Raw genomic sequence first — 26222 nt, forward strand, 5'->3', positions numbered from 1 at the left:
ATTGGAGCTTAAGTGATTAAACTGTTTATTTTCCCTGCAGTAATATTTTATTGTTAATTTCAGTTTTTTTTGTTTTTTTTTCTAGATATACTTCAAATATATTTTCCTATTTCCTTTTTATAAATACACATCTCACATTTGTGCATTTATTACATCTTTGTTTTGTTTTTTCTCTTTTTCCTCTGTTGCTTTTTCAGGGACTGCGCTACCTGGTCAAATGATTACCATAGCTGCTTCAACCATTGCTATGGCAATATCAATTACTGGATTTGAAGAACACCAGGAGCAGCTTGGAGGAGTGCACAATGCTGGTAATTAATAGCTGCATTGATCTGTACTTGTGAATCCATGCTGGCAAACCGTTAAAATAAAGAAACACCCGCTACACTAACACTATTTTATTTTTGCTTTTTGTACATTTCTTGTTCTTAATATTATTCATTTGCACACACTGTGATTATTGAATATTGTGAGTATACATGTTTTGTTAGAGAAGGCTACTTTAGAACCAAGTGTTGGGGAAGGTGGCTAAATTTTCTGATGTATTTCAGTCATTTACTGGTCACTATTGGACCTGCTGCAAATAAGTACATAAAGCAAAGTATGTATTTTTCTTTAATTTGTTTTCTTTGATGCATTCCCTCAATAACTATAGCTTAATGTAGTATTTGGCTCACACCTTTTACATGTGCCTTGCTGTCCTCATTTTGTCCTCTCACTGCTTTCTAGTTCAGTGTTCCATTTTCTATGAAATATATTTGTAATTCCAAATAGTACAGGAAATTACAAACAAAATGCAGGCAAGATTAAGAACCAAATGTGAGGTTCTATTTATGTTATTAATTCTCATCATTATTGAGTTTTTGTTGTACACCATAGGGCTGTACAACTTTTGTGCCACGTTCATAGAGAGAAAAAATTGAAAATTACTTTTTGTTTTGGGGATATTTCTAAGAACCACAACCACTAGACCATGAATGGCAATGCCACATGTCTCAGTGGGACCCATGCAGGAATTGGTTTTCAAAAATTATTTGACTCACTAACACTAGAACCATGATGATGATTACAGAGCACTACAGTGGCTATGTTGCTTTACATTCTCCTTTGAGGAGGTACAAACAGACTCCATATCCAATTGAACAGATCATTTTGAAGATGCTTATTTTGTTAATTTAAAAACCATTTTTTTCTCTCAGACTGGGGGTGGGGTGGCTATGTACTAAAGAACACAATGATGTATTAAGAATTATTTAGAACCATAAATCTTGCTGTGACTAATAAAATTTTAAGATACAGCAAGTTGCACACTGACCTGTAAGTAAACATGTTTGACACAAATGTGTTAATCCATTGGTTACCAAACGTCTTTGGTTCAAGGCACCCTTAATATTTCAATATTTTTCCAATGCTCCCCAAGCAAAAACAAATTCTAGGTTGTATACATGTACAGCGCTGTGGCATATACAGGGCACCTGTAACAATCCAGGCACAATAACCACCACAGCATGCTGTAGTGGTTATGGTGCCAGAAGTGCCCTAGTGCCCTCCTAGAGTAAATAGTCAAACTGTTTAAGAACAGTTTGACAATTTACTTGTGGTCTTCCAGGATAGGGGCTGTAGTAGGGGATAGTGGCATTGGTGTGTGTGGTGCAATATTTGTGTGTGAGGGGTGCAGGGTGTGAGGGGCACCGTGTGTGTACAGGGGTGCATTGTGTTTGTGAAGGATGTAGTATGTGTGTGCATTACCGGTAGATTAGTAGAATCATTACCCTCAGGCTTTTTGCTGTAAACACTATATCTGTGTGTGTGTGTCTGTCTGTCTGTCAGTGTGTCTGTGTGTGTATGTATGTCTCAGTGTGTGTGTATGTGTGTATATCTGTGTGTCTGTCTATCTGAATGTGTATATTTGTATCTGCATGTGTGTCAGTGTGTGTATCTGCATGTTTGTGTATCACAGTGTGTGTGTGTGTGTGTGTATGTATGTGTGCATACATCTCAACATTCAAAAATACACACCTGCATGCAAGCGTCAACACTACATACAAACACACCCCTGCATTCAAATGTCAACACTACATACAAACACACCTCTGAATGAGACACCAAAATTATATATAAACACACCCCTGCATTCAAAAACCAACACTACACATAAATGCATGCTTGCATTCAAACGCAAACACTACATACAAACACACCCCTACATTCACACAAACATACTCCATACAAACACATGCTTACAGTCAAACACACAAATACTGCTCATTGCTAATTACAATCCTGCAAGCAAGGTGAATCGGTAGAGCCCCAGCTTTCAAAGCATTGTTGAAGTTGCACGACAGATGGGGATCTATCTTTTAGCCACCCTGTGTACATACACAGACATACATACACAGACAGTCATACAGAGATATGTATGTCTCTGTATGACTGTCTGTGTATGTATTCAAAAGGAATAAACGCAGGCAACAGTCTAATAGTTAGGATGGTATATTTATTGATAGGTGAACCACCCCATAGAAAGTGTGACGTTTCGGCTTAGTAGATCCTTATTGCATGATTAAGGCTCTGCTAAGCCGAAATGTCACACTTTTTATGGGGTGGTTCACCTATCCATAAATGTACCATTCTTACTATTGGACTGTTGCCTGCATTTATTCCTTTTGAAGACTTTACTGGTGGATCCAGCGATGTCCGCCTGACACGGAGCATCCACCACTGTGGATGGCTGGAGAATTTACAGTGTGCAGGGTTCTTTGTTTGTCTGTTTATGTATATCTCTATAGGCCTTGTCTATATGTCTCTGTATGACTGTCTGCATATGTATGTCTCTGTATCACTGTGTATGTATGTCTCTATATGCCTATCTCTATGTTTCTTTATGTCTGTGTTTGTATTTCTTCTTTGTGCCTGTGTCTGTATGAATGTATTTGTATGACAGTGTACCTGTATGGGTAGATTGTATGACTGTTTGATTGTGTGACATTTATGACTGTGTGTCTGTATATCTTTGTGACTGTGTGCCTGAATAACTATTTCTGTGTGCTTGTATGGTTGTGTGTCTGTATGTTTGCGTATTTGTGCATATATGTATTTTTGCCTGTATCTATGTCTATATGGGATAAAAAGAGATATAGGGGCTGGGGGAAGAAAGAGACCGAAAGGGGTTGGCGGGGAAGTAAGAAATACATAAAGAAGAGAATACAGAAGAGAGGTTTGTAGGAGACACACTAAAGGGGGGTGTAAGGCACAAAGGGGCCAAAGGGATAAGACATTCAAGAGAGTGGATATGAAACCCTAATGGGTGTAAGAAATTCAAAAGGGGGGCTACACAGAGGTGAAGATGCATTTTTTTTTGGGGGGGAGGGGGAGAGGGCATGAATATGCATCTTCCCCTGTGTAGTCAAAAATCCTTGCACCTGCCCTGGGTCAAAATATACACTTTTCTAGCCACCCTCCTGTTTCCTACTTTGTGGGTTCAGGAGGGTGGTTTACCTGGGATCCAGAGGTAGTCCTGCCCAGCCCCCCTCCTCTCTGCCTTCTCCTGTTTCAGTCTACTTGGGAGGACATCACTTCCTCTCATCCTATAAGAAGGTGGCCGGTGATAGCTCTGCCCCTGCTGGGCACCAGCCACGCTGTGTGCTACAGAGGGAGCAGAGATATGACATGTTCATATCCCCGCCCCCTCCACACCGTCCGTGGCACTGCAGGCTGGCGCTCGGCCACGCTACAAGAAGTGACCGGTAGGAGAGGGCCACTGTGCGCTTCCCTCCTGCCGGTCACCCGGACATTTGCGCCACCGGGCCGGTGAGCCCTAACGCGGCCGCCTGTGCCGCCTTATGGACGTGCCGGCCCTGTGTGTAATCTTCACTTAAAGAACTTTCAGATACTATTAAAACTTGTACTGCCTCCTGTTTGCTTTTCTCAAACATAGTTTGTAGTAGTTTTACCTTTGTGCTTTGAAATAGATTGTATTTTTTAAATTATTAAATGAGGTGCCCAACTTGTGAGCATACTCTGGGCTGCACTAGTTGAAGCACTGCAATAGCTTTACTGTCCTCCTTTAATTATTAAGTATTCCCTCATTTCAGACTCTATATATACTGCTTGTTAGGTTTCCAGTTTATATAGAATATTTCTGTGTGAGAATTCTATAATACAAAATTTTAAATCAAGTCTTAATTGTTTTTGCTCCTAAACTTGAAGTTTTAGCTGCTATTGTACTGTTATACGATCCTGCTGAGATACTTTCTTTCATTATTGCAACAGAGTCCATTCAGAATGATACTCCCACCAGCACACCAACTTCTTTGTCAGTGAGTCGGCAAAAAAACGAGATTAATGCCTTTCTGAAAAAGAAGAAAACCAGTGACATTTATTTTGTTCTTCTTATGTGGGCTATTGTGCTTGTACAGCTGTGGCTTCATTTATGGATCATACAGTTACTTCCAGTGCCTATAGCAGGTAATCACCAGGTCATCAAATAAATATTGTCTCATTCTAAATAAGGCATGTGTATATTGATGGAAGGTATTGTAGTTTTGGTGCAAAATTAAAACAGGAGCATACCATTGGTTTCTCTGATGATTGCCAAACTCCCCTTTTCTTTCTTCCTGCCTTTCTTCCTTTTTTTTTTTTTTTTTTTTTTTTTTAAATAATTTTTTTCATTAACCAGTTAATGGTAAGCTGTTTTTTTGTGTGAATTGTGTCTAAATCAGGATTGACTAATACTATAAAATATAATTTATTCATGCTCAAGTCTAGATATTAACCACATGAAAATGAAGTAATGGACTTTCCTTAATTGCAGTTTTTGCGATCAAGAAGATTGTGGTCCACTTTGGTGTGGTGAACTTTTTGGTACACCGATTTGGATCCTGGTGGCAATTGGTAGAAGATTTCATCAAGGAACGGCAAGAGGCTTTGGCACCCAGACCTATTCGAGGATTGGGAAAATTCATTCTTAAAGTAGACACCAAGGTGTGCCACAATATTTTATTGTCTAAAATGTACCTTTACCTAACCTTGTACCTAACCTTGAACATTGTTATCTTGTATGTATGCAGTCCTGTCTTTCCAGCTCCATTTCAGATTTTAGCATTAAAAGTAGTAATAATGTCACCTTCAAGACAAATGCCGCATTCACTTGCTTTGTATACGTGTGTGTGTGTAGTATACATGCAATGTGTGTCCTATGTTAAAGGGACATTATAGACACCAAAATAATGTTGGCTTAATGAAGCAGTTTTGGTGTATAAATCATGCCTGCAATGTTTCAATGCTTAATTCCCTGCCATTTAGGGGTTAAATCACTTTTGTTTCTGTTTATGGGTGTGACTGACACAGTCTGCATGAAAACAAAATGGTTTCCTTTTCAATCAGATGTAACTTAATTCAAAAGTTTTTATCTCCTGCTCTGTAAATTGAACTTTAATTACATACAGGAGGCTCCTGCATGGTCTAGCAAGCTATTAACAGAGCAGGAGATAAGAAATTTAGCGTTAAACAGAATTTGCAGTAAAGGAAATGTAAACATTAGATGACTATTTACAGGAAATGTTTTAGAAAGGGAGTGTGTCTAGGGTGCATAAACAAAGTGATTTAACTCCTAAATGAAAGATAATTGAGCAGTGAGACACCAAAACTGCTTCATTGAGCTAAAGTTGTTTTTGGTGACTGTAGTGTCCCTTTAAACGTAGTGTAGCTTTGCTCTATTGCTAGTGCGTCCTTATGAAGAGTCTAATTGTAAACTTACATTACTTCATGATGTGGTTGGGGATATATAGGTTTATCCATACTTGTCTTCAAATTGTAAAGACTTTTAGGACTATGATATATTCAAATATGTTCTACTCATACATGTTGCGACATACACAATATGTAGTGGAAAATAAATATGCCCAGTACTGGAATTACACTGGTCCTTATATTCATTTTTTTGATAGAAATTAGCATTCTAATGACGCTTAATACTATGTCAGCTGCTAAAGTGCCAAATGGTTTCTGTTAGCAATATATTATATTAGAAATTCTATAGTAGCTAAACTAGGCACTTAAGATGTTTGTCAATTGCATCTCACATGATGCCCAGCTATAGACTATTTACAATGCAAGCTATGTAATATCAAACAAAGAAGGTCAGTCATGGTACAAAGGAATTGGCAGCAAGCTGTATGTGGGTTGGTACTGCGGGGAGCAGAAACATTTTCAAACAAATCTAAATTTTCATTCTGTGTATATAAGAAAGAATTATAACCCAAGTCTTTTATATTTAATTCTTTATTTTCTGTTGTGCATGGTATAACCGTAAGCTTACTCAGCCACAATAGCATTCGCAAGCTCTATGGCAACATACATAATAAACAGAACGTGGCATATGGATAGACAGCTCAGTTAACCCAAGTCTTTTACCTAGTTTTGAAAATATATAGTTATATCTTGCTATATATTTTTACCATATATTTCTTCTTTTGATAAATCTGTTTTGTTTCCACAGTTTTGTGTGCCCTCTGTTCTTTCCAAATTGTAAATGCATACATCACTAATACACCACTGTCTTCTCTCCTTTTTTCCCCCCTTCCCTTTTTCCCTATTTTGTTCCCTCCCACATAAAGATGTGGCATTGGCTTAATGAGCAGGTAAACGGATTATTAAACTGTGTGTCTTCTGACCTAATTGTTAACACCAAATTGATTATTTTCCAAGTTTGAATTTTTTTACCCCTCTTAAAAAGAAATCAGTTTCAAACTCAAAATTTCTTCTGTACGAAAGAATATTTTGCAATCTTTACCAAAGCATTTCTATACCACCATGCTGGGGGAACTGTTCTTCTTCACTGGTTTCTTCATAATCTTTATGGCTATGTTTTACAGTGGCATTCTGTTCACAAATTCAACATCATTCCAAAATGTAATAGTCTAATGGAAGCAGTCTTTTAAGTTCTCTAAAAGACTCTTGGCAAAAAATAAAATAATCAAGACCCCATTAGATTCCTGAATATGCATTGCATCCTAAACCGTTTAGAAAAACAAAACAAAATTCATATTCATTTAATAGCATTGCCTCAAATTTCTTTAGTGAGAAATGCATGATGTCAGATCCCATTGCCATTCCAGCTTTGTATGTGAAGAAAACAAACCCCACACAGTTATTACATATTTAATGTACACGCAAATTCTGCAATCCTGGTCCCAGACCACAAAGTAGAGCAGGGTGACATTATACATTTTGTATAGGTAATTTTGTATCTCTTTTTTTGTGTATAGTTTAAGTTTAAAATGCTGTACAAAGTATACTTTTTTTTGCTAGTCATTGCAGTTGCACATTTTTCTTTCTGTTATCCTCATCCACAGGAAGTTTCAAGAGAAAATGGGATTTGTTTCTGTCATTTTGACTAGCTACACAATATTACCTTTCAAGCATTTTCTTTACCATTAATCCATGTAAATATTTATATAAATTTTACAAAATGCTCTTTCGTGTCAGAGAATCCTATATTTAACATGATTTACTTAAAACTGTGCATTTGTGTTGTTTGTACTCTTAAGTGTGCATAATGTTTTTACTTTTAATTTACATAAGATACGATACATGTGTGATCTGCTAATTTAGATTGTGTTCCCAATTACCAATTTTCAGAGGACTCCCTGGATGAGCATGGTCAAAACATGTCTACCTAGGTCAAACTCTCTTGTTTTAGTTTCATGGGGAAGGGCTTGTTTTTTTTTTTTTTATCTTTGATTTTATGGTACTAATCAACTTTCTTGATTGTATTTCTTTTTTCTTAAAACTGTTAATGTTGTACATTCCACTGACATTTTTCAGAATATTTCCCACCAATTTGTTGTTGGAGGTTAATTAATTTAAGAAAGTATTCTATTAAAACAACAGAGTACTTTTATTTTTAAATACAGTGAAGCACATCTAATTTTGATGCCTGTGAATCTTATGAGCCTTTACAGTCTATTTTACATATTAAAAAACAGCATGTTTATTTCTATTTGTTTTTTTTTTTAAAAAGATATATATTTTCCGATGCCTCATTTTATCCAATAGCGAGCATGATTGTACTTCCAGTGAAATTCCCTATGTGTTTTGGGTTCAGGACTATAACCATAAATGGTTTGCTATGAAAATAAAAAGCCAAAGTACTACATGGTATTTCTCTGAAAAAGATTTTTAAATTAATTTAGTGATGTTTGAAAACGGCTTGGAAGTGGCATATTGAGAACTAAGAACTTATTGAGGACACTGTTATTGCTTAAGCTACTTCAGTGTATTTTTTGGTATTACGTTTTACAAATTTCTTTTTGGTACAAGTTTACAATTGCAAGGAAGAGTTTGAATTTCAAAAGTTTTTTTTATTTTTTTTTTTTTATCGGTTTTCAAGTGAATTGTGATAAAGGAGTATACATGATGCTATAGGCAGACATATGTATCCAAAAAAAAGGTGTGGGACACCAGATGGCAGCATGCGCCCTTGAATTCACAAAGATCTTGAAAATGTGCTTTTCTTTTTCTTTTTTCTTTTTTTTTTTTAGGTTATTGTTAAATATACCTGCATTGTTTGTTTAAAACACATGTAATGATAGTTTCATTTACAAATCAGTGTCATTTTGGTTTCCATGGCAAAGGTGAATTTCTTACTGCAGTTGTTTGATCATCATAACCATTGCTCATTCTGTATCATAACTTTATGTTAAATATTTTTTTTTTATTTTTTTTATTTCAGTTTTTCAGTTCATGCCCTCTTGAAAACTTTAGAGCACTATTGCATTATGATTTACCAATTGCGGCTAATTTTTATTATATTTTTCCTTGCCTCCATTTGCACAGATGATCATTTGGCTGGAGAAATCTCTCGACAAAATTATCAGCATATTCATAATATTTCTGCTGGTCATTGGAACTCTTCTGTTAGCCCTGCTGCTAACAGCAAAGGTATGTTATAGCAAATATTTGGTCTCATTCCACTTTTAGGAATGGAATGGAAGAAGAGATCCCTGCTTACCATAAGCTATTGCTGCACTTAAAGGGACATGCATCACTTGAGAAAACTGTCTTACTCAAAAGCTTTTGCAGGCTGAAAAAAAAGAATCATGTAAATATGATTTCTTTTCATATTTACCTGCTTCTTGTTTCTTATGATTTGTACACTAATCTAACCAATCCGTGTTCTATCCTTAGGAATGCTGGAAACATGCATTGGGTTTGCCTAACCGATTTACACATGTGTAGTTTGTAGTTCTCTTCACCTTGCCACATCCTGACAGGGAGAATAGAGGAAGTCTGATCAGGGTGATTAATGTAGAGCAGGCTCAGGTGGAGTGCTTCTTTCTCCTGCTACTGTACAACGATTCCCTCTTTTCTGTCATATATAAACTGATCTGATTTTTAGATGGGTGGGTAAGGATTGGTTGTATATATTGGTTTGTATATTTGTTTTAAAAAATAATATTTGTCAAGTGTAAAGGGGCACTCTGAGCACTACAACCACTAGAGACAGCTGAGTTTTAGTTAAACACTCTAAATGCAGCCCCGAAATGGTCATGTTTGGCTGAATAGAACCATTCTGCTTTAACTGCAAGAGAATACAGAATGCCCCGTGGGCAACCAGGGAACCTAGGTACGTTTACAGCAGACTGTAGTGGTTATGGTGCTTAGACTGTTTCTTTATAATAGACTGGTGACGTATATCTTCGATCTAAGATTCCCATATTCTTGACATTCCTTAAAACTTTTAAATTATTACAATTTATCATGCAAGGGATATTTTGTTCTCTTTTTCTTTCTTTGTTTACATTTGTTTTACTGTGTTTGTCAGCATTAACATTTTTAAAGAATAAAGTAAAATAGCGTTAGCCACTCAAATAACAGAACTACTCCTTGTATAATTTATGATGAAGTGAGCTTCTTCCCTGCTTTGGCCTCTCTAATCATCAACTGCATCGTTTTTTTTAAATGGCTGTCACTCCTCTCACTGCTGGGCTGTGCTTCTCCATTAAAGGGACACTATAGTCACCAGATCGCTTATTGTATTTGTTCTGGTGAGTAGAATCATTCCCTTCAGGCTTTTTTTCAGTAAACATTGTCTTTTCAGAGAAAATGCCGTGTTTTTATTACAGCTTAGGGATACCTCCAATGTCCACTCAGATGGCTGCTAGAGGTGCTTCCTGGAGCAGTGCTGCACATTTAGAAACGCATATTTCTTTTGACAGTATTTACAAATTGCAGTTTTTTCTCTCTCAGAAGAACTGGTAGTGTGGAAATGTGGAAACAGTTTACTGAAAGGAGGAAAGAAAACAAAACTATCCCAATTTGTATCAAACTACTTTAACCCCTTAAGGACACATGACATGTGTGACATGTCATGATTACCTTTTATTCCAGAAGTTTGGTCCTTAAGGGGTTAAACAGTTCTTTAAAAACTCGATGCAGTATAACTACAACTGTAGTGGTTATGTATTTGAGGCTAAATGAATTCTATCCTTGTCCTTGTAGCTTTTTTATTAAATCAATCTGAAAGTTAGTTTTATAGTTATACTTTCTAGTTTCTGCCCTAAATGTTTTTTGTTTCATAATAGTTTGCAGCTTTTTAAAGCTGTTTTAAATATAGTCATTCAAGTATCCCCTTAAAAAACACCAGAGTCAACCATACCACTTCATCTCAAGTGTCTTTTTAACCCTGTAATGTACAACATTCTGTGTTTTGTTTGTTTGTTTTTGTGTATTAGAATCTGCAATGTTTACATTGCAGGGCTAAGTCCACCTCGGTCCCAAAAATCTAGGTCACGTGATGCGAAAGCCTCAAATACAAAAGCATTGATTGAATGCTTTCTGTAGGGAAGCTTGAATGCACATGGTTCTCACTGCACATGTGCATTAGGTTCCCAATGCTCCCATATGAGAAGCATTGTATTTGGACCATTGTGGAGGAGGCAAAGTCTTGTCTGTGATGTTTCAGGAGGAGCAGAGGTTAGCAGTGGTGCTGGAAAAAGGTAAGTATGTCTTTTAATATTCACATTTTTGTTGCAAACTGGGCAGCATTAGGAATACACTATAGTGTTCCTTAAATTTTTCTGTTCGACAAACTTAAACAGGAAGACTATATCTATCTCCTAGTTCTATCACCAGCAGACAATAATAATGTACCAACATTCATGACTTTTTTATATTAAGTTTTTTTTTTTTTTTAATTATGAGCTTTAAAGCTATTTATTATTGTACCTCGATCCTTAGGTACATGAAGAAAGTGTGCACATAATTGAAGTTACAAGCAACCTAATAAATGAGACGGTTTCCAATCATCCAGAATGGGCAAAGTAAGAAACTAAACCTGTGAAGTTATATGTTAGAAGACAAAGTAGCCATGATAATCTTATCATTTTTTTCTTGAACTGCACATCTCTTTTATAGTTTGCTTGAATGCCACTCTGTTTCAGTGAATTGTATAGCTACACGTTTTACAGAATTTCTGAAGTGTAAACGTCCTAGTAGAAAGATATACAGGTTTATTTATTAAAGTGAATTGAAGGCCAAATTGCAAAAGTTCTTTAACCACCAATTCTATAAATGTCTACTTTTGCCTAAAATTTTAAATTAACTTTGAAAATAACACTAATGTGCTGACATTACATCACATCACAAAGCTCTCTGTGCTGGATTCCATGCTCCAATCAATAGAACTGTCTTCCTCTCATAGTCCAATCAAATACTTCTTCATAGAGAATTATTTGATTGGACCATTTTATTCACTTAGAGAGAATGCACACAATCTTGAGCTGGGGAGGGAGTGAGTAAGGGGTGAGACGGGGGAGAGGTAATTAAAGCATACTATAGTGGCTGGAATATAGTGGCAGCAGTGTATTCCTAATACTATAGTATTAAACTTACCTTTTCTCCCACACCGTGCTGGTCTTGCCACGACTGACCTCGCCTCCATGGCTGCAGTCATCAATCTTTATGGTCTCAGCCAATTCAATGCTTTCCCATAGGAAAGCATTGAGAGACTATTGTGCACTTCTAAAGCAGAAGTGGTCATAGTGGTTGGAGTAACCCTTTAAGTAGCCTTCTAACAGTTAAGAACACTTCTCTGTGCACATAGGCAATAGGTAGTCTGCACTTTTTGTGCAGACCTCATACAGTTGTCTGGGTATTTAGGCTATCAGGTGACAATTAAGTTCGTGTTACCTGTAAACCTGCATATTTTTCCCATTAATATTTTATGCCATCATGCAGTACATGGCTTTAATGTCCAGTGACAGCATAGACAGTCATGCAGTAAAGGTACCTGTATCTTTCGACAGCTGGGGCCACAGTTAGTGGCGATGTTTCTTTCACTACCCACACCCTACAGGAAAAAAGGGTAGGGGGATCCCCAGGTATCTTTCGATACCCGAGTGGCCACAGACTGACAGAACAGCTATGAGCAGCGCCAGGGACTGTCGTTCCAACCCCCCCCCCCTCCTCTCAAGTTTGCATACCAAATTTTGCAACATTTTAGCGTTAAAACTATAATTCACTCCTTGCAGTATTTGTTTTATAACTTCTAAAAATGTATTGAAACCCTAGACATAATAAGCATTTTAGCAATCAGAAGTAATTGATCTATTTTGAGTTTGTTTTCTTTACTTGCACTTGGTGTGTAGAAATTCCCCACCCCCCACATATTTTAAAAATATATTCTTTCTATTTAGTATTGTGTTATTTTAATACAAATAAGGTATCAAAAGAATGCCATATTTCTCTCTTTTTTTAAAATAATGATATCATATGTATGGGTGCACAATGGAAAGGGGGAAATTGTGGTGGAATTAATGCATGGCAAAAAGGCCTTGAAACAAATGTGTTGCCCATAAAAAAAAAAAAAGCCTTGGTCTTTAAGGAGTTAAACCATTTGTATGATTTCCACTGCTCCGCACATCTTTCTGACCTTGAAAGGATTAATCCTCTACACCATAAGCAGTTTTGCTGAACCCATTTATATATGTAACTAAATACGGTTTTCATATCCCAAGGAGTACCTGAATTCCTAAGGAATGAAACAAAACAACCATTGCATATATTTTGGTTGTACACTTCTGTTTAGTACTTAATATTGATTGAGGAAGCTTAGCTGGTATATTTAGATATGTTAACTTTGCGGTTTGTGCAAATAAAAATAAATATAATGCAATTAAGAAAAAATATATATTTTTCTTTTTTTACACAGTTGGCTCCCTGAAGCTCAAGTTGTTCAAAAGGCTCTGAATTCTGCTGCTAATAATGTGTATCAGTATGGTAGAGAATGGATTACAAATAAGGTAATATCTGATCACGTGTTGTTGTTTTTTTTTTTTTTTTTGTGTGCATTAAGTTTAACTTCTATTCAGGTTTCAGAAAACAAGGGTGATGGGGACTTGTGAAAAATCACATTAATCAAAACAAGTGTAATTATTGTGTGTGTCAATAAAATGAAAAAAAATATAAAAAAATATATATATATGTGTTTTGTGTGTATAGAGATGAGGAGCAATTTTATTTTTCCTACAAGAGTGTAAATGAGTGCATATCCTTATTAGAATAGCTGGAACAATTGTTTGTCCTTGAAGGCTGACTTGAGAGATTTGACTTAAATATGACTGTGATATAGCTTGGGTTAACTTATTGTCCAATAGACTAATTCAGTGAATCATTCTTGTCACTTCCTGAAACTCTTACGTTTTTCCAGACACAGGTATTCCGGGAGCTGGGCAAAATTCTAGTATGTGGATGCCTCCGCTATTGCTTGTTAAAGCAGCCTTTTGCTCCTCGGATTAGTGTTTCTGCTTATTATGTCACGTTCCAATTGTACTTTTTCACTGATCTAAAACAAATCATTTTTGCACATTCCCACTGTGTGTTTCGATGATACTAAAGTGCATAACAAGCAGTGTTGGTGCATGTGCACTGATCAGTCACAACATTAAAGCCACCGACCGTTGAAGTGAATAATATTGATGATATTGTTGCAGTAGCACCTGTCAAGGGGTGGGATATATTAGGCCGCAAGTTCTTGAATTTCCTGTGTTGGAAGCAGGGAAAATGGGCAAGCAAAAAGATCTGAGTGACTTTGACAATGGTCAAATAGTGATGGCAAGACAAGTAGGTCAGAGCATCTCAGAAAAGGCAAGTCTTGGGGGGTTTTCCCAGTGGCTACCAAAAGTGATGCATGAGAAGACTTCTGGTAAACTGGCATCATGGATGACCAAGGCTCATTGAAGCAAGCTGGGAGCGCACTAGCTCAAATTGATGGAATACCTAATGCTGGCCATGAAAGGTGTCAGAAAATACAGCATCACACCTTGCTGCGTATGGGGCTGTGTAGATGCACATTGGTCAAAGTGCCCATGATGACCTCTGCCCACTGCCGAAAGAGCCTTTAACGTGGATATGAGCATCAGAACTAGACCATGGTGCGATGGTAAAAAGTTGCCTGATGAATCACATCAGGTGGATGGGTGTGCACTGTTTACCTGGGGAAGAGATGTTCTGCTGGGAAACCTTTGGTACTGGCATTCAAGTGGATGTTACTTAGACACATACCACCTATCTAGAGATTGTTGCAGAGCACGTACACCCCCTTCATGGCAATGGTGTTCCTTGACGGCAGTGGTCTCTTTCCACAGGATAATGCACACTGCAAAAAATGTTCAGAAATGACTTGAGGAACATGACAAAGAGTTGAAGATATTGCCTTGGCCTCGAAAACCCCCAGATCTCAATTTGATCTATGGAGGCCCCAACTCGCAGCTTGCAGAGCTTAAATGATCTGCTGCTATTGTCTTAGTGTCAGATACCACAGGACACATTCAGAGGTCTTCTGGAGTCCATGACTAGATTCGTCAGAGCTGTTTTGGAAGCACAAGGGTATGTATATGATATTACGCATGTGGCATTAATGTTGTGGCTCATCAGTGTATATGTTCTAAATCAAAATGTGCAAAATATTTTTGTGGTTTAGGTCAGATGGTATAAGGGGCTAGTTTTGTGAGCTGTGAAATCTATTAACAGCAGTCAAATGATGTTCATTTGTCCAAATTTAGCTGTTTCTAACTAACATTTGCTGTGTGAAACCCATTTAGGTATGCAGTAAAGGGAAATTTTGTTATTTCATACATAATTTCCCTTCATTCAGCTGCATTTGTGAATAACAGACTTACAAAATGTAAATAGAGATCCGCAACCAAATGGCCAAATTGGAACATAATTGCAACTAAAAATTCTTAAGATGCAGACCAGGTGTAAGAGCACCTGTAATTTTAAAGGGACACTATAGTCACCAGAACAACTACAGCTTTTATTGTATTTGTTCTGGTGAATATAATCAATCATACCTCCACTGGTTACTCCTCAGATGGCTACTAGAGGTGCTTCCTGGGGAAGTCTCCATCCTCTGCATGTTGATGCCAGGGCCGTGTTTGGCTTGTGCTGGCTCTACTTCTGATCTGACTCTTTGACAGTCTCAGCCAATCCAATGTGAAAGCATTGTGATTGGCTCAGAGAATAACTTCTGATGATGTCTGCAAAGCAAGCAGATCAGGTGCAGAGCCAGCAGCTGCAGACTTGAACAAAAGTAAGATTACTATATTTGGGTGGGAAGAGGGGGGGTAGATGGTTGTTTTAATACAATAGGGTCAGAAATACATGTTTGTGTTCCTGACCCTTTAGTGTTCCTTTAAATCTTGCCCAACCCTATATCACCTTAATACATAACCTAACCCCAACACTACTTTTAACTTTTTTTTCTCTTTTTCCTGCAAAGCAGGGACATTTTTCTACAGTCCAGTTAGTGTTTTGCTTAAATAAGGCTGATGCTGTTTACAAACAAATGTGGCAGGCATGTTAAATGTATTATTTATTTATTTAAAACTAATCCTTCAAACTGGAAATTAAATTTTGTATCTTGTATCTCTTTATAGCTTCATAAAATATTGGGAGAAAAAGTAAACAATACCACTCTTATTGAGAAGCAAGTTCTACAGCTTTGGGACAGACTTTATCATTCATGGGTTATTAAGGTAATTTGCAGTGTAATGTTTTTGTCCAATTCTACCAAGCATTAAACCTACAAAGTTTTTCACTAAACCTTAAGGTCTAAACTGATTTAATGTATAATGCATGAAATTAGTTGGAGAGCATCCATACAGAAAATAGACATGGGGTAGGTAACCTTTTATCAGGCAAACAAAGACTTTGAAATCCCTTGGCGTGCCAGACCTTTTTTTTAACAGGTGTGTATGTATGTGTCTGGTTGTGCTTTGTATGGATGCTTGCGGCTGCTTAGTAGGGTTGTATTTGTAAGTATGTTTGAGCAGGGCCCACTTCGCCTACTTTTAAATGTGTTTTGTTAGAATTAATTGCCTTGTTTTATCTATTGTACAGCACTGCAGAATATGTTTACACTATCTAAATAATTTTAATCATATCTGGGTTGTGTTATATTGTGTATGAATGAGCGGTTTGTGGTATTCTGTTTTGTATCATGCGTATCGTGTTATGTGTGTAAATGTGGGCTGTGTATTGAGGGCTACTTGTGGGATTGTGTGTCTGTGCTACATGTTTTGTGCTACATGTTTTGTTTGTGTGTGTGGTTCTCCTTTTAGGATTGTGCGTGCTTATGTGGGTTGTCACTGGTGTTGTGTTTGTGGTCATTGGTATTGTGTGGGCTATTTATGAAGCTCTGTTTTTTACATGTGGGCTGATGTATTTGCAAGGGGACTTCTTGTGTGGTCATGTGTATGTCTAAAAGAGAATTTCAGACAAACACACAGAAATACATTTCAGTCACACTCATGAAAAATACACACAAACACTGATACACTGTCACACACATCCCCCCCTAGTGCACACGCACACACTGCCAGATGCATTGCCCAATGCACACTGCTAGGCACCCTTCCAATTCATGTTCCAGGGCACACGCTTTTAATACTCAAACATGATGCTTAACACACACTCCACCACACACCCAATCACACTGTTAGAAAGTGCAAGACACTCCGCTAGACACAAACAAACGAATTGGTAAACACATATTACTACACACAAAGTGACTTCTATACTCACACATTGACAATGTTGTTCCACCTTTAGAACAAAAATCCCAGTGTCACCCAAAATTGTGGGATACACTGGGAGGAAGCACAAAAGTATTATAAGTGGCCAAAAAATCTTAAACTTTATTCTCAATGATACAAAAAATAATGATCCACTTAAAAAGAAAATATAAACAGTATTAAAATTCTCTGCTTCTGACGACGGTGTCTTCGAGCGCTTTTTTTTTCAATTTGCAATTGGGTAGCACTATGCACGTTAGAATTTTTGTTTTGAGTGTTCAGGGTTACTGGTTCAGGTAGGCATTAGCTCTGTGCGGTGCCGAGGTATACAGGGGCAGCGAGAGATTTTTATTAATGGGGAATTTGTAGTACCTTGATCTTTTGCAACCTCCTGGTTCCCCCTCTGGCGTTTTGGGACACAGTGTACAGGGGAGGTTTGGATGAGTCTAGTTTAAGGATGCAGACCTTCTACCTCTCTTTGTAAATACCCTCTTCCCTACCTGTCCAGAGGTTGACACCACCCACTTCTTATACCCCTGTTTTCATACTGTTTATATTTTATTTTTAAGTGGACCATTATTGTTTGTTTCATTGAGAATAAAGTTTAATGTTTTCTTTGGCCACTTATAATACTTTTGTGTTTCCTCCCAGTGTATCTCACAATTTTGGGTGACACTGGGATTTTTGTTCTCATTGTCAGTAGTTTAGCTCCAGGGTTACCCCCTAATTGGAAATACTATTTAGGTGACTTTTCTTTTGATCTGGGAGGTGCAGGGGGAATGGCCTAAACATCTTGTTTCACCCTAGGATATCCCCTTGGGGTGGGACAACACTCCCTTTTGTTCCACCTGGATCAACTTTTTCATTTTGAATTTTTGTCGTTCCAACTTTATCCCTTACGGTTTAACGGCAGGATAATTGCTCCCTGGGGTCTACTCGGGCCAGGCTGGCCGGGCACAGAACAAGGGCAGGGGCTTTGGTGAGCTGCTATCCTTCTGTGCATTCCCAAATCTTTATAAATTTTTTACATCAAATATAACATATTTGGGGATTAAAATTCCCAAAAATATTGCACTCCTTTATTAACTAAATATTTCCCACTTCTTCCCCACCATCTTTTGATCTATTTTCCAAGAATTAGAACATTGATAAAACTACCTCTATGATATATAGGCAGAGCTAGTTTAAATAATTTAATTTGCTTCCCAAGACTGTTATTTTTTGGAATCATTCCTAGTGCAACCTGACTAGTTGCCGGACCTCCTCCACAGGCAACACAACCTTTTACCCGACAAGGTGCTGGAAACTATTCAAAATAGTAGTCAACTAGTCAAATTAGTAGTCAACCCGTGTACCCCCTGGATCCAGGAGTTTGGTCCAGGGTGGGAAGGGACGGCTAGACCCTAGCCAAGCTGCGGCGGCTGAGGGGCTACAGTGCTTATGGTGTCCGGTGCGGTGCTTATGGTACTCAGCGACGGCTAGGAAGCATCGATTGACAGAGGTACCCAGTCGGGGTGCCAGGTGTTCCACCACAGCCTTGGTCTGCGCGCCCAAGTTGTCCAAATAGCGCTCAGATCCATGCAGTGTAGGGGAATCGCCACCAGGGTAAAGTTCTAACCTGGTCCTATACCCCAAATAGTTCCAGACCAATGTATGCTTTGTCCGGTTAACTTTCCAGCACTCCTGTGCCGAAATACGGGGTGCTCTGCCTGGAGCGTTAGTCTCAGGCACCTTCCCTCCAAAAAGTGCTCACCTGGCGAGTCGTCAAGTTGGTCAAGACACTGAAACAATACAACCGGACATAGCGATCGTGGCTAAGTACCACTGATAACCGTACGTGGGTTTGTTCATGCGAATGGCCGCCAGGGAGAGAATGTTCGGTACAATTCGTTAGAGGGAAAGTGCTGAACCAGGGGCATTGAGGGAAAGCCACTGAAGGTGGCCGGGTAGGTTAACCCCCGACAGGGGTTTCATCGACACAGAATATAGTCGGTGGGCAGAAGGCCAGCTTCCACGATCCTCAAGGAGTTTGTGGCAAACTTTCGTGGAAAAGAGCGTTTGTCACAGTGGGCCACGCAGCTCTGGGGGCTTCAAGGAAAGTAGTGTTTCACAATCCCAGTGGGGACCGGAATAACCCCCACTGGTCTGAGGGGGGGTAAGGGGGATTCAAGGGCGAAAATGTGGCTGGCGCTTGCCACCATGAAAGATTGGCTGCCTCCCACCACAGCTTACGCACCAGCCTGGGTAGGCCTCAAGCAGGAACAGGGCAGCTTATTTGCAGTATCGGAGCTTCAAGCATATCTAGATAGGCACTCGATAGGATGCAGCTTCCCCATTGTGTATTAAGTTACAGGCTAAGATTGCTCAAAATATTAATATAATCAACATAATTCAGGTTTTCATTCAGGAGCTCCAGCTACTCACATCTGCCTCAGTCAGTTGTTTGGCCCATCCTCATCAACTAACCATTTTAGTCGGCCTTAACGAAAACAGTCAAGATGACTAAAATATGACTAAAACTAATTGAAATTTGTCTCTAAAATTAACACTGGCAGGTAAGACACATGGGGGAGGGAGGAAAGGAAATGAGACACATAGGGGCTAGGGGCCTAGCCACTGACTAGGCAGACTTGTGTAGCTGGAGCTCTTAAAACACATGGGGGCTGAGGGATTGAAACACATGGAGGGCTGGGGGGATTGAAACACATGGAGGGCTGGGGGGATTGAAACACATGGAGGGCTGGGGGGATTGAAACACATGGAGGGCTGGGGGGATTGAAACACATGGAGGGCTGGGGGGATTGAAACACATGGAGGGCTGGGGGGATGGAAACACATGGAGGGCTGGGGGGATTGAAACACATGGAGGGCTGGGGGGATTGAAACACATGGAGGGCTGGGGGGATTGAAACACATGGAGGGCTGGGGGGATTGAAACACATGGAGGGCTGGGGGGATTGAAACACATGGAGGGCTGGGGGGATTGAAACACATGGAGGGCTGGGGGGATTGAAACACATGGAGGGCTGGGGGGATTGAAACACATGGAGGGCTGGGGGGATTGAAACACATGGAGGGCTGGGGGGATTGAAACACATGGAGGGCTGGGGGGATTGAAACACATGGAGGGCTGGGGGGATTGAAACACATGGGGGGCTGGGGGGATTGAAACACATGGGGGGCTGGGGGGATTGAAACACATGGGGGGCTGGGGGGATTGAAACACATGGGGGGCTGGGGGGATTGAAACACATGGGGGGCTGGGGGGATTGAAACACATGGGGGGGCTGGGGGGATTGAAACACATGGGGGGGGGGCTGGGGGGATTGAAACACATGGGGGGGGGCTGGGGGGATTGAAACACATGGGGGGGGGGCTGGGGGGATTGAAACACATGGGGGGCTGGGGGGATTGAAACACATGGGGGGCTGGGGGGATTGAAACACATGGGGGGCTGGGGGGATTGAAACACATGGGGGGCTGGGGGGATTGAAACACATGGGGGGCTGGGGGGATTGAAACACATGGAGGGCTGGGGGGATTGAAACACATGGAGGGCTGGGGGGATTGAAACACATGGAGGGCTGGGGGGATTGAAACACATGGAGGGCTGGGGGGATTGAAACACATGGAGGGCTGGGGGGATTGAAACACATGGAGGGCTGGGGGGATTGAAACACATGGAGGGCTGGGGGGATTGAAACACATGGAGGGCTGGGGGGATTGAAACACATGGAGGGCTGGGGGGATTGAAACACATGGGGGGCTGGGGGGATTGAAACACATGGGGGGCTGGGGGGATTGAAACACATGGGGGGCTGGGGGGATTGAAACACATGGGGGGGCTGGGGGGATTGAAACACATGGGGGGGGGGGCTGGGGGGATTGAAACACATGGGGGGGGGCTGGGGGGATTGAAACACATGGGGGGGGCTGGGGGGATTGAAACACATGGGGGGGGCTGGGGGGATTGAAACACATGGGGGGGGCTGGGGGGATTGAAACACATGGGGGGGCTGGGGGGATTGAAACACATGGGGGGGGGCTGGGGGGATTGAAACACATGGGGGGCTGGGGGGATTGAAACACATGGGGGGCTGGGGGGATTGAAACACATGGGGGGCTGGGGGGATTGAAACACATGGGGGGCTGGGGGGATTGAAACACATGGGGGGCTGGGGGGATTGAAACACATGGGGGGCTGGGGGGATTGAAACACATGGGGGGCTGTTGGGATTGAAATACCCATGTGTTGAGGGATTGAAAATGTGTTGGGGGATGGAAACACCCATGTGTTGGGGGATGGAAACACCCATGTGTTGGGGGATGGAAACACCCATGTGTTGGGGGATGGAAACACCCATGTGTTGGGGGATGGAAACACCCATGTGTTGGGGGATGGAAACACCCATGTGTTGGGGGATGGAAACACCCATGTGTTGGGGGATGGAAACACCCATGTGTTGGGGGATGGAAACACCCATGTGTTGGGGGATGGAAACACCCATGTGTTGGGGGATGGAAACACCCATGTGTTGGGGGATGGAAACACCCATGTGTTGGGGGATGGAAACACCCATGTGTTGGGGGATGGAAACACCCATGTGTTGGGGGATGGAAACTCCTTGGGGGACTGGGAGAGTGAGACACGTGGGGGCTGCGGGGATTGAAACACGTGGGGGCTGCGGGGATTGAAACACGTGGGGGCTGCGGGGATTGAAACACGTGGGGGCTGCGGGGATTGAAACACGTGGGGGCTGCGGGGATTGAAACACGTGGGGGCTGCGGGGATTGAAACACGTGGGGGCTGCGGGGATTGAAACACGTGGGGGCTGCGGGGATTGAAACACCTTAGGGGACTGGGAAGGTGAGAGACATGGGAGCTGTGGGGAATGAAAAACATGGGGGCATGGTAGAATGAGACACATGGAGGTATTGTACTGGGGAGGAATGAGCACATGGAGGGGCTGCGTGAGGTATTGAGACACATGGGGAGATGAGATGCATGGTGGGGCTGGGGGGGACACACGGCAACATAGAGGGGCTGGGGGAGAAAAAGACAAGGTACTGGGGGAAGAGACCCATACCAGGGACTATGGAGATAAAGAGACACACAGAGGGGCTGTGTCACGACAGTGACCCCTTCACACAGATGGTAACCCAGAGAGAGACGTATACCGGACCTTAGGGTGGCCGGACTTAACGTCAGAGAATAGTCAAGTGAATAGAGGGAACGATCAAGAACCACACTAGGGCACTGAGGGAAGAACAGGGGTGCCCTTTTATAATGAGGTGTGTTCCTCTTTAAAGCCACGCCCCCAAAAGGTCCGGGAGCGTGGCCACGTTTGAATTTTCGCGGCAAAATCTTGATGACGTCGGCGCGCATGCGCCGCGTCATAAGAGGGATTTTGCCACGAGCGGCCAGCGTCCGACAGGTTGCACCGCCTCCCGGAAGCAGCCAGAGGGATCGCCGCGCTGCGCGGGTTCGGCGGAGAAAGGTAAGGTATCGTCACAGGCTGGGGGGGAGGGGAGGAAGTGTCAATGAGGGGCTGGGTAAGGGGCAAGTTGCTTGAGAAAGACCCGAATGGGTCGAAACGTTGGTTATTTTTTCGATGTATTACCTATTGGAATAAATCCTCTTTTTTCACTTTAAAGCCCTGAGAGTGCATCTCTTCATTTTGTTTGTATATTTTCTCAACGTGGGATTGCACCCAGGCAAAAAACTTAGTGTTACCTGAGAAAGGGTGAGTGCCAAGTCATCTATTTTGCGCGTGTGTGTGTGTGTGTGTGTGTGTGTGTGTGTATATATATATATATATATATATATATATATATGTGTGTATGTGTGTGTGTGTGTGTGTGTGTAATATGCTATCACATGTTTTAATTAACTTATAATATATTATACATATATTAAAAAACTCTACATGAAATAAAAATGCAAAAACAAATTTGTAAAAAATAACATACAAAATACAGTATAAAAAAAGTACTTATCTTCAATCAGATGCAGCTTCCCAGGTGGTGTTTCCCAATTTACCACCTTTTTTACATGTGTAATACAATTAGATACAATAAAACTGCAATGCTTTAGCATGCACTCGCAGTGTGTTTGAGAAACTGCACCTTGGGTTGCCTCCCCTGGTTAAGGCTGGGAGGCTAGGGGCTAACACCTTCTTTGAGTTTCTCTTGCTGCAGATCTGGTCCACAGTAAATTAGAAAGCCAGAATATTGAACGCCAAAGTTAAAAATACATTTATTTTAAAAAAAATAGTATTAAAAACAAATATTGCAAAATTTATATAAAAAAAGCTCTGTCCAACGCGTTTCTCCCACTAGTGTGGACGAATGTCATAAGTGTATCTTGATAATATATATAACGTGTATATTAAGCTATTTTTACATAATTCATTTTTATTATCTTTAGGCAGAAAGTCCATTTAAGTTTGTTTACAAGCCCTATATTTAACTCTGTAACTTTCCAAAACACCATAAAACTTGTACATATGGTACTATGTACTCGTGAGACTTAGCGTTTGTGACTAAGTGGCTACTACAAAAGACTGGACTTACCCAATTCTGAATACCCTGGATTGTCTACTTTTGTGAATGGTATGCCATAGTGGGGTATTTTTCATTCCTTGGCTGCCATATGATCTCAAAGGCAGTATAGGCTTAGCAATCCAATCTGGCAAACTGAAATGGGAAAGCCCTATATTTGTCCCTGTAACTTTCCAAAACCCAATAAAACCTGTACGTGGCGGGATGGGATACTGTTTTATCCGTGAGGAATCCCTGAACATAATTATGAGTGTTTAGATCAGTAAAACCTATACTGACCATGATTTCATCAGTGAAAAGACAGTCTTTTCTTTGTGAAAAATTAAAAACAATAGACATTATAAACACTACATTTGGCCAATGTTTGTGACTAAGTGGCTACAAAAAAAACTGGACATACCCCATTATGAATACCCTTGGTTGTCTACTTTTGTGAATGATAAGCCATGATGGGGGTAATTATCATTCCTGGGCTGCCATATGGTCTCAAAGGCAACATAGGCCAACCAATCTGGCAAAATGAAATGGGAAAGCCCTATATTTGATCCTGTAATTTTACAAACCCCATGAAACCTTCACAAGAGGGTACTGTTTTACTTGTGAGATATTGCTGAACACAAATATAAGTGTTTTAGAGCAGTAAAACTTAAAATAACTATCATCAGTGAAAGGGCATTTTTGAGGAGGGGTGAGGGAGGAATGCAAAAAACTAATATGAACGCTAATTTTGGCCAGGGTTTCTGACTAAGTGGCTACTAAAAAAGACTGGACATATACCCCATTTTGAATACCCTGGATTGTCTACTTTGGCAAGTGTTATGCCATGATGGGGTAATTCTCATTCCTGGGCTGCCGTACAGTCTCACCATAACCAATCTGGCAAATTTCAATGTGTAAAAAATTAAATGGTCAAGCCCTATATTTGACCCTGTAACTTTACAAAACTCCATAAAACCTGTACATGCAGGGTACTGTTTTACTTATGAGACATCACTGAACACAAATATGAGTGTTTTAGGGCAGTAAAATGTATAATGACGATGATATCATTAATGAAAGTGCAGTCTTTGTGTGAAAAATGCAAAAAACTAATATGAACTCTAACTTTGACCAGGGTTTGTAAATAAGTGGCTACTACAAAAGACTGGACATACCCCATTTTGAATACCCTGGGGTTATCTACTTTTGCAAATGGTATGCCATGATGGGGTAGTTCTCATTCCTGGACTGCTAAACGGTCCCAAAGACCGCATTGGCGAAGCAAACCAATCTGGGAAATTTCAATGTGTAAAAAGGGGAAAGCCTTATATTTGAGCCTGTAACTCTCCAAAACACCATAAAACCTGTACATGTGGGGTACTTTTGTACTTGTGAGACATTGCTGAATACAAATATGTGTAATTTATTGCAGTAAAAACTAACTGTATTATGACCTTAAATGACTACTATAGGCACCCAGACAACTTAAGCTCAATGAAGTGGTCTGGGTGCCAGGTCCCCCTAGTTTTAACCCTGCAGCTATAAACATAGCAGTTTCACAGAAACTGCTATGTTTACATTGAGGGTTAATACAGCCTCTAGTGGCTGTCTCCCTGACAGCCACTAGAGGCTGCTTCCTCAATGCTCAATGCGAAAATCGCATTGAGGACATGCTGGATGTCCATGGGAAAGCATTGAGTAATGCTTTCCTATGGGCGGTTTGAATGCACACGCAGCTCTGGCCGCGCATTCGCATTCAGAGCTGACGTCTGCAGGGGGAGGAGAGGTCACCAGCGCCGAGAGACCTGGCGCTGGATTAAGGTAAGTGGTTGAAGGGGTTTTAACCCCTTTAGCCCAGCAGGAGGGGGGTACCTAATAACCCTATAGAGCCAGGAAAGCAAGTTTGTTTTCCTGGCACTATAATGCTCCTTTAACAGTTAAAATGCCATGCAGAACTTTTTAAATTTTATTCATATTAAATTATGTTATATATATATAAATATTTCATATGAAATGAAAGCTGGTTTCTCCTGAACAAAATGCTATACAATAAGTGAGGGTGCACTTAATATGAAAGAGGTGAATTATGGTTGAACAGACATATAGCGCAAATTCCAGCTTTTGTTTTGTTTTTATCGCAATTTGTACAATTGACTCCGTTCTTAAGGGGTTAAACTAAATTGAAATTTGCTGCCAAAATTAAAGCGGCACTGTCCTGCCGAACTTACCTTTCCTCATTCTCTTCCTCTTCTCCCCCTCTCTCAGGATCTGTTATTCTTTTCTTCCTGTCTTCTTTAGTTTTCTTTAAAATCATAAGACAAAGTAGGGACTCTTTGCCTTATGGAGGATTCCTCCGCTTGACCAGCTCTGACCAGCGGAGGAGCAAAGTGTGCTTCATTTCCGCTGGTCAGAGCAATTTTCCCATGATCCCTAGCTTTCCTCCCAGTTCCCACAATACTTCCTGTCAGTATTGCCGAAAGTCCTGTCACTTAGACAGAACGCCGGCAAAACTGCCGAATTGCATCCTAACAGAATGAGCACCGTTTCTCCATTGGTGTTAGGATGCAATTCGGGACTTTGTTAGGATCGGAATTTCATTCAAAT

At 40.5% G+C, this 26222-nt stretch overlaps 1 protein-coding gene across 2 annotated transcripts in view; it reads left to right on the forward strand.

Moving 5' to 3' along the window:
• TMEM245 (transmembrane protein 245) overlaps window positions 1-26222 on the forward strand; it is an 83286-nt gene that overhangs the window by 29817 nt on the left and 27247 nt on the right. Inside the window, exons 4-11 of one of the 2 annotated variants that reach the window (XM_063451881.1) lie at window positions 198-311; window positions 4273-4467; window positions 4814-4983; window positions 6618-6641; window positions 8839-8943; window positions 11242-11324; window positions 13214-13304; window positions 15942-16040. In XM_063451881.1, coding sequence (XP_063307951.1) covers window positions 198-311; window positions 4273-4467; window positions 4814-4983; window positions 6618-6641; window positions 8839-8943; window positions 11242-11324; window positions 13214-13304; window positions 15942-16040 — 881 coding nt within the window. The remainder of the gene's footprint in view (window positions 1-197; window positions 312-4272; window positions 4468-4813; window positions 4984-6617; window positions 6642-8838; window positions 8944-11241; window positions 11325-13213; window positions 13305-15941; window positions 16041-26222) is intronic. The other variant, XM_063451882.1, reaches the window with a different exon arrangement.

Source organism: Pelobates fuscus, chromosome 4 (genome assembly GCF_036172605.1).
Source record: "Pelobates fuscus isolate aPelFus1 chromosome 4, aPelFus1.pri, whole genome shotgun sequence".
NCBI lineage: Eukaryota > Metazoa > Chordata > Amphibia > Anura > Pelobatidae > Pelobates > Pelobates fuscus.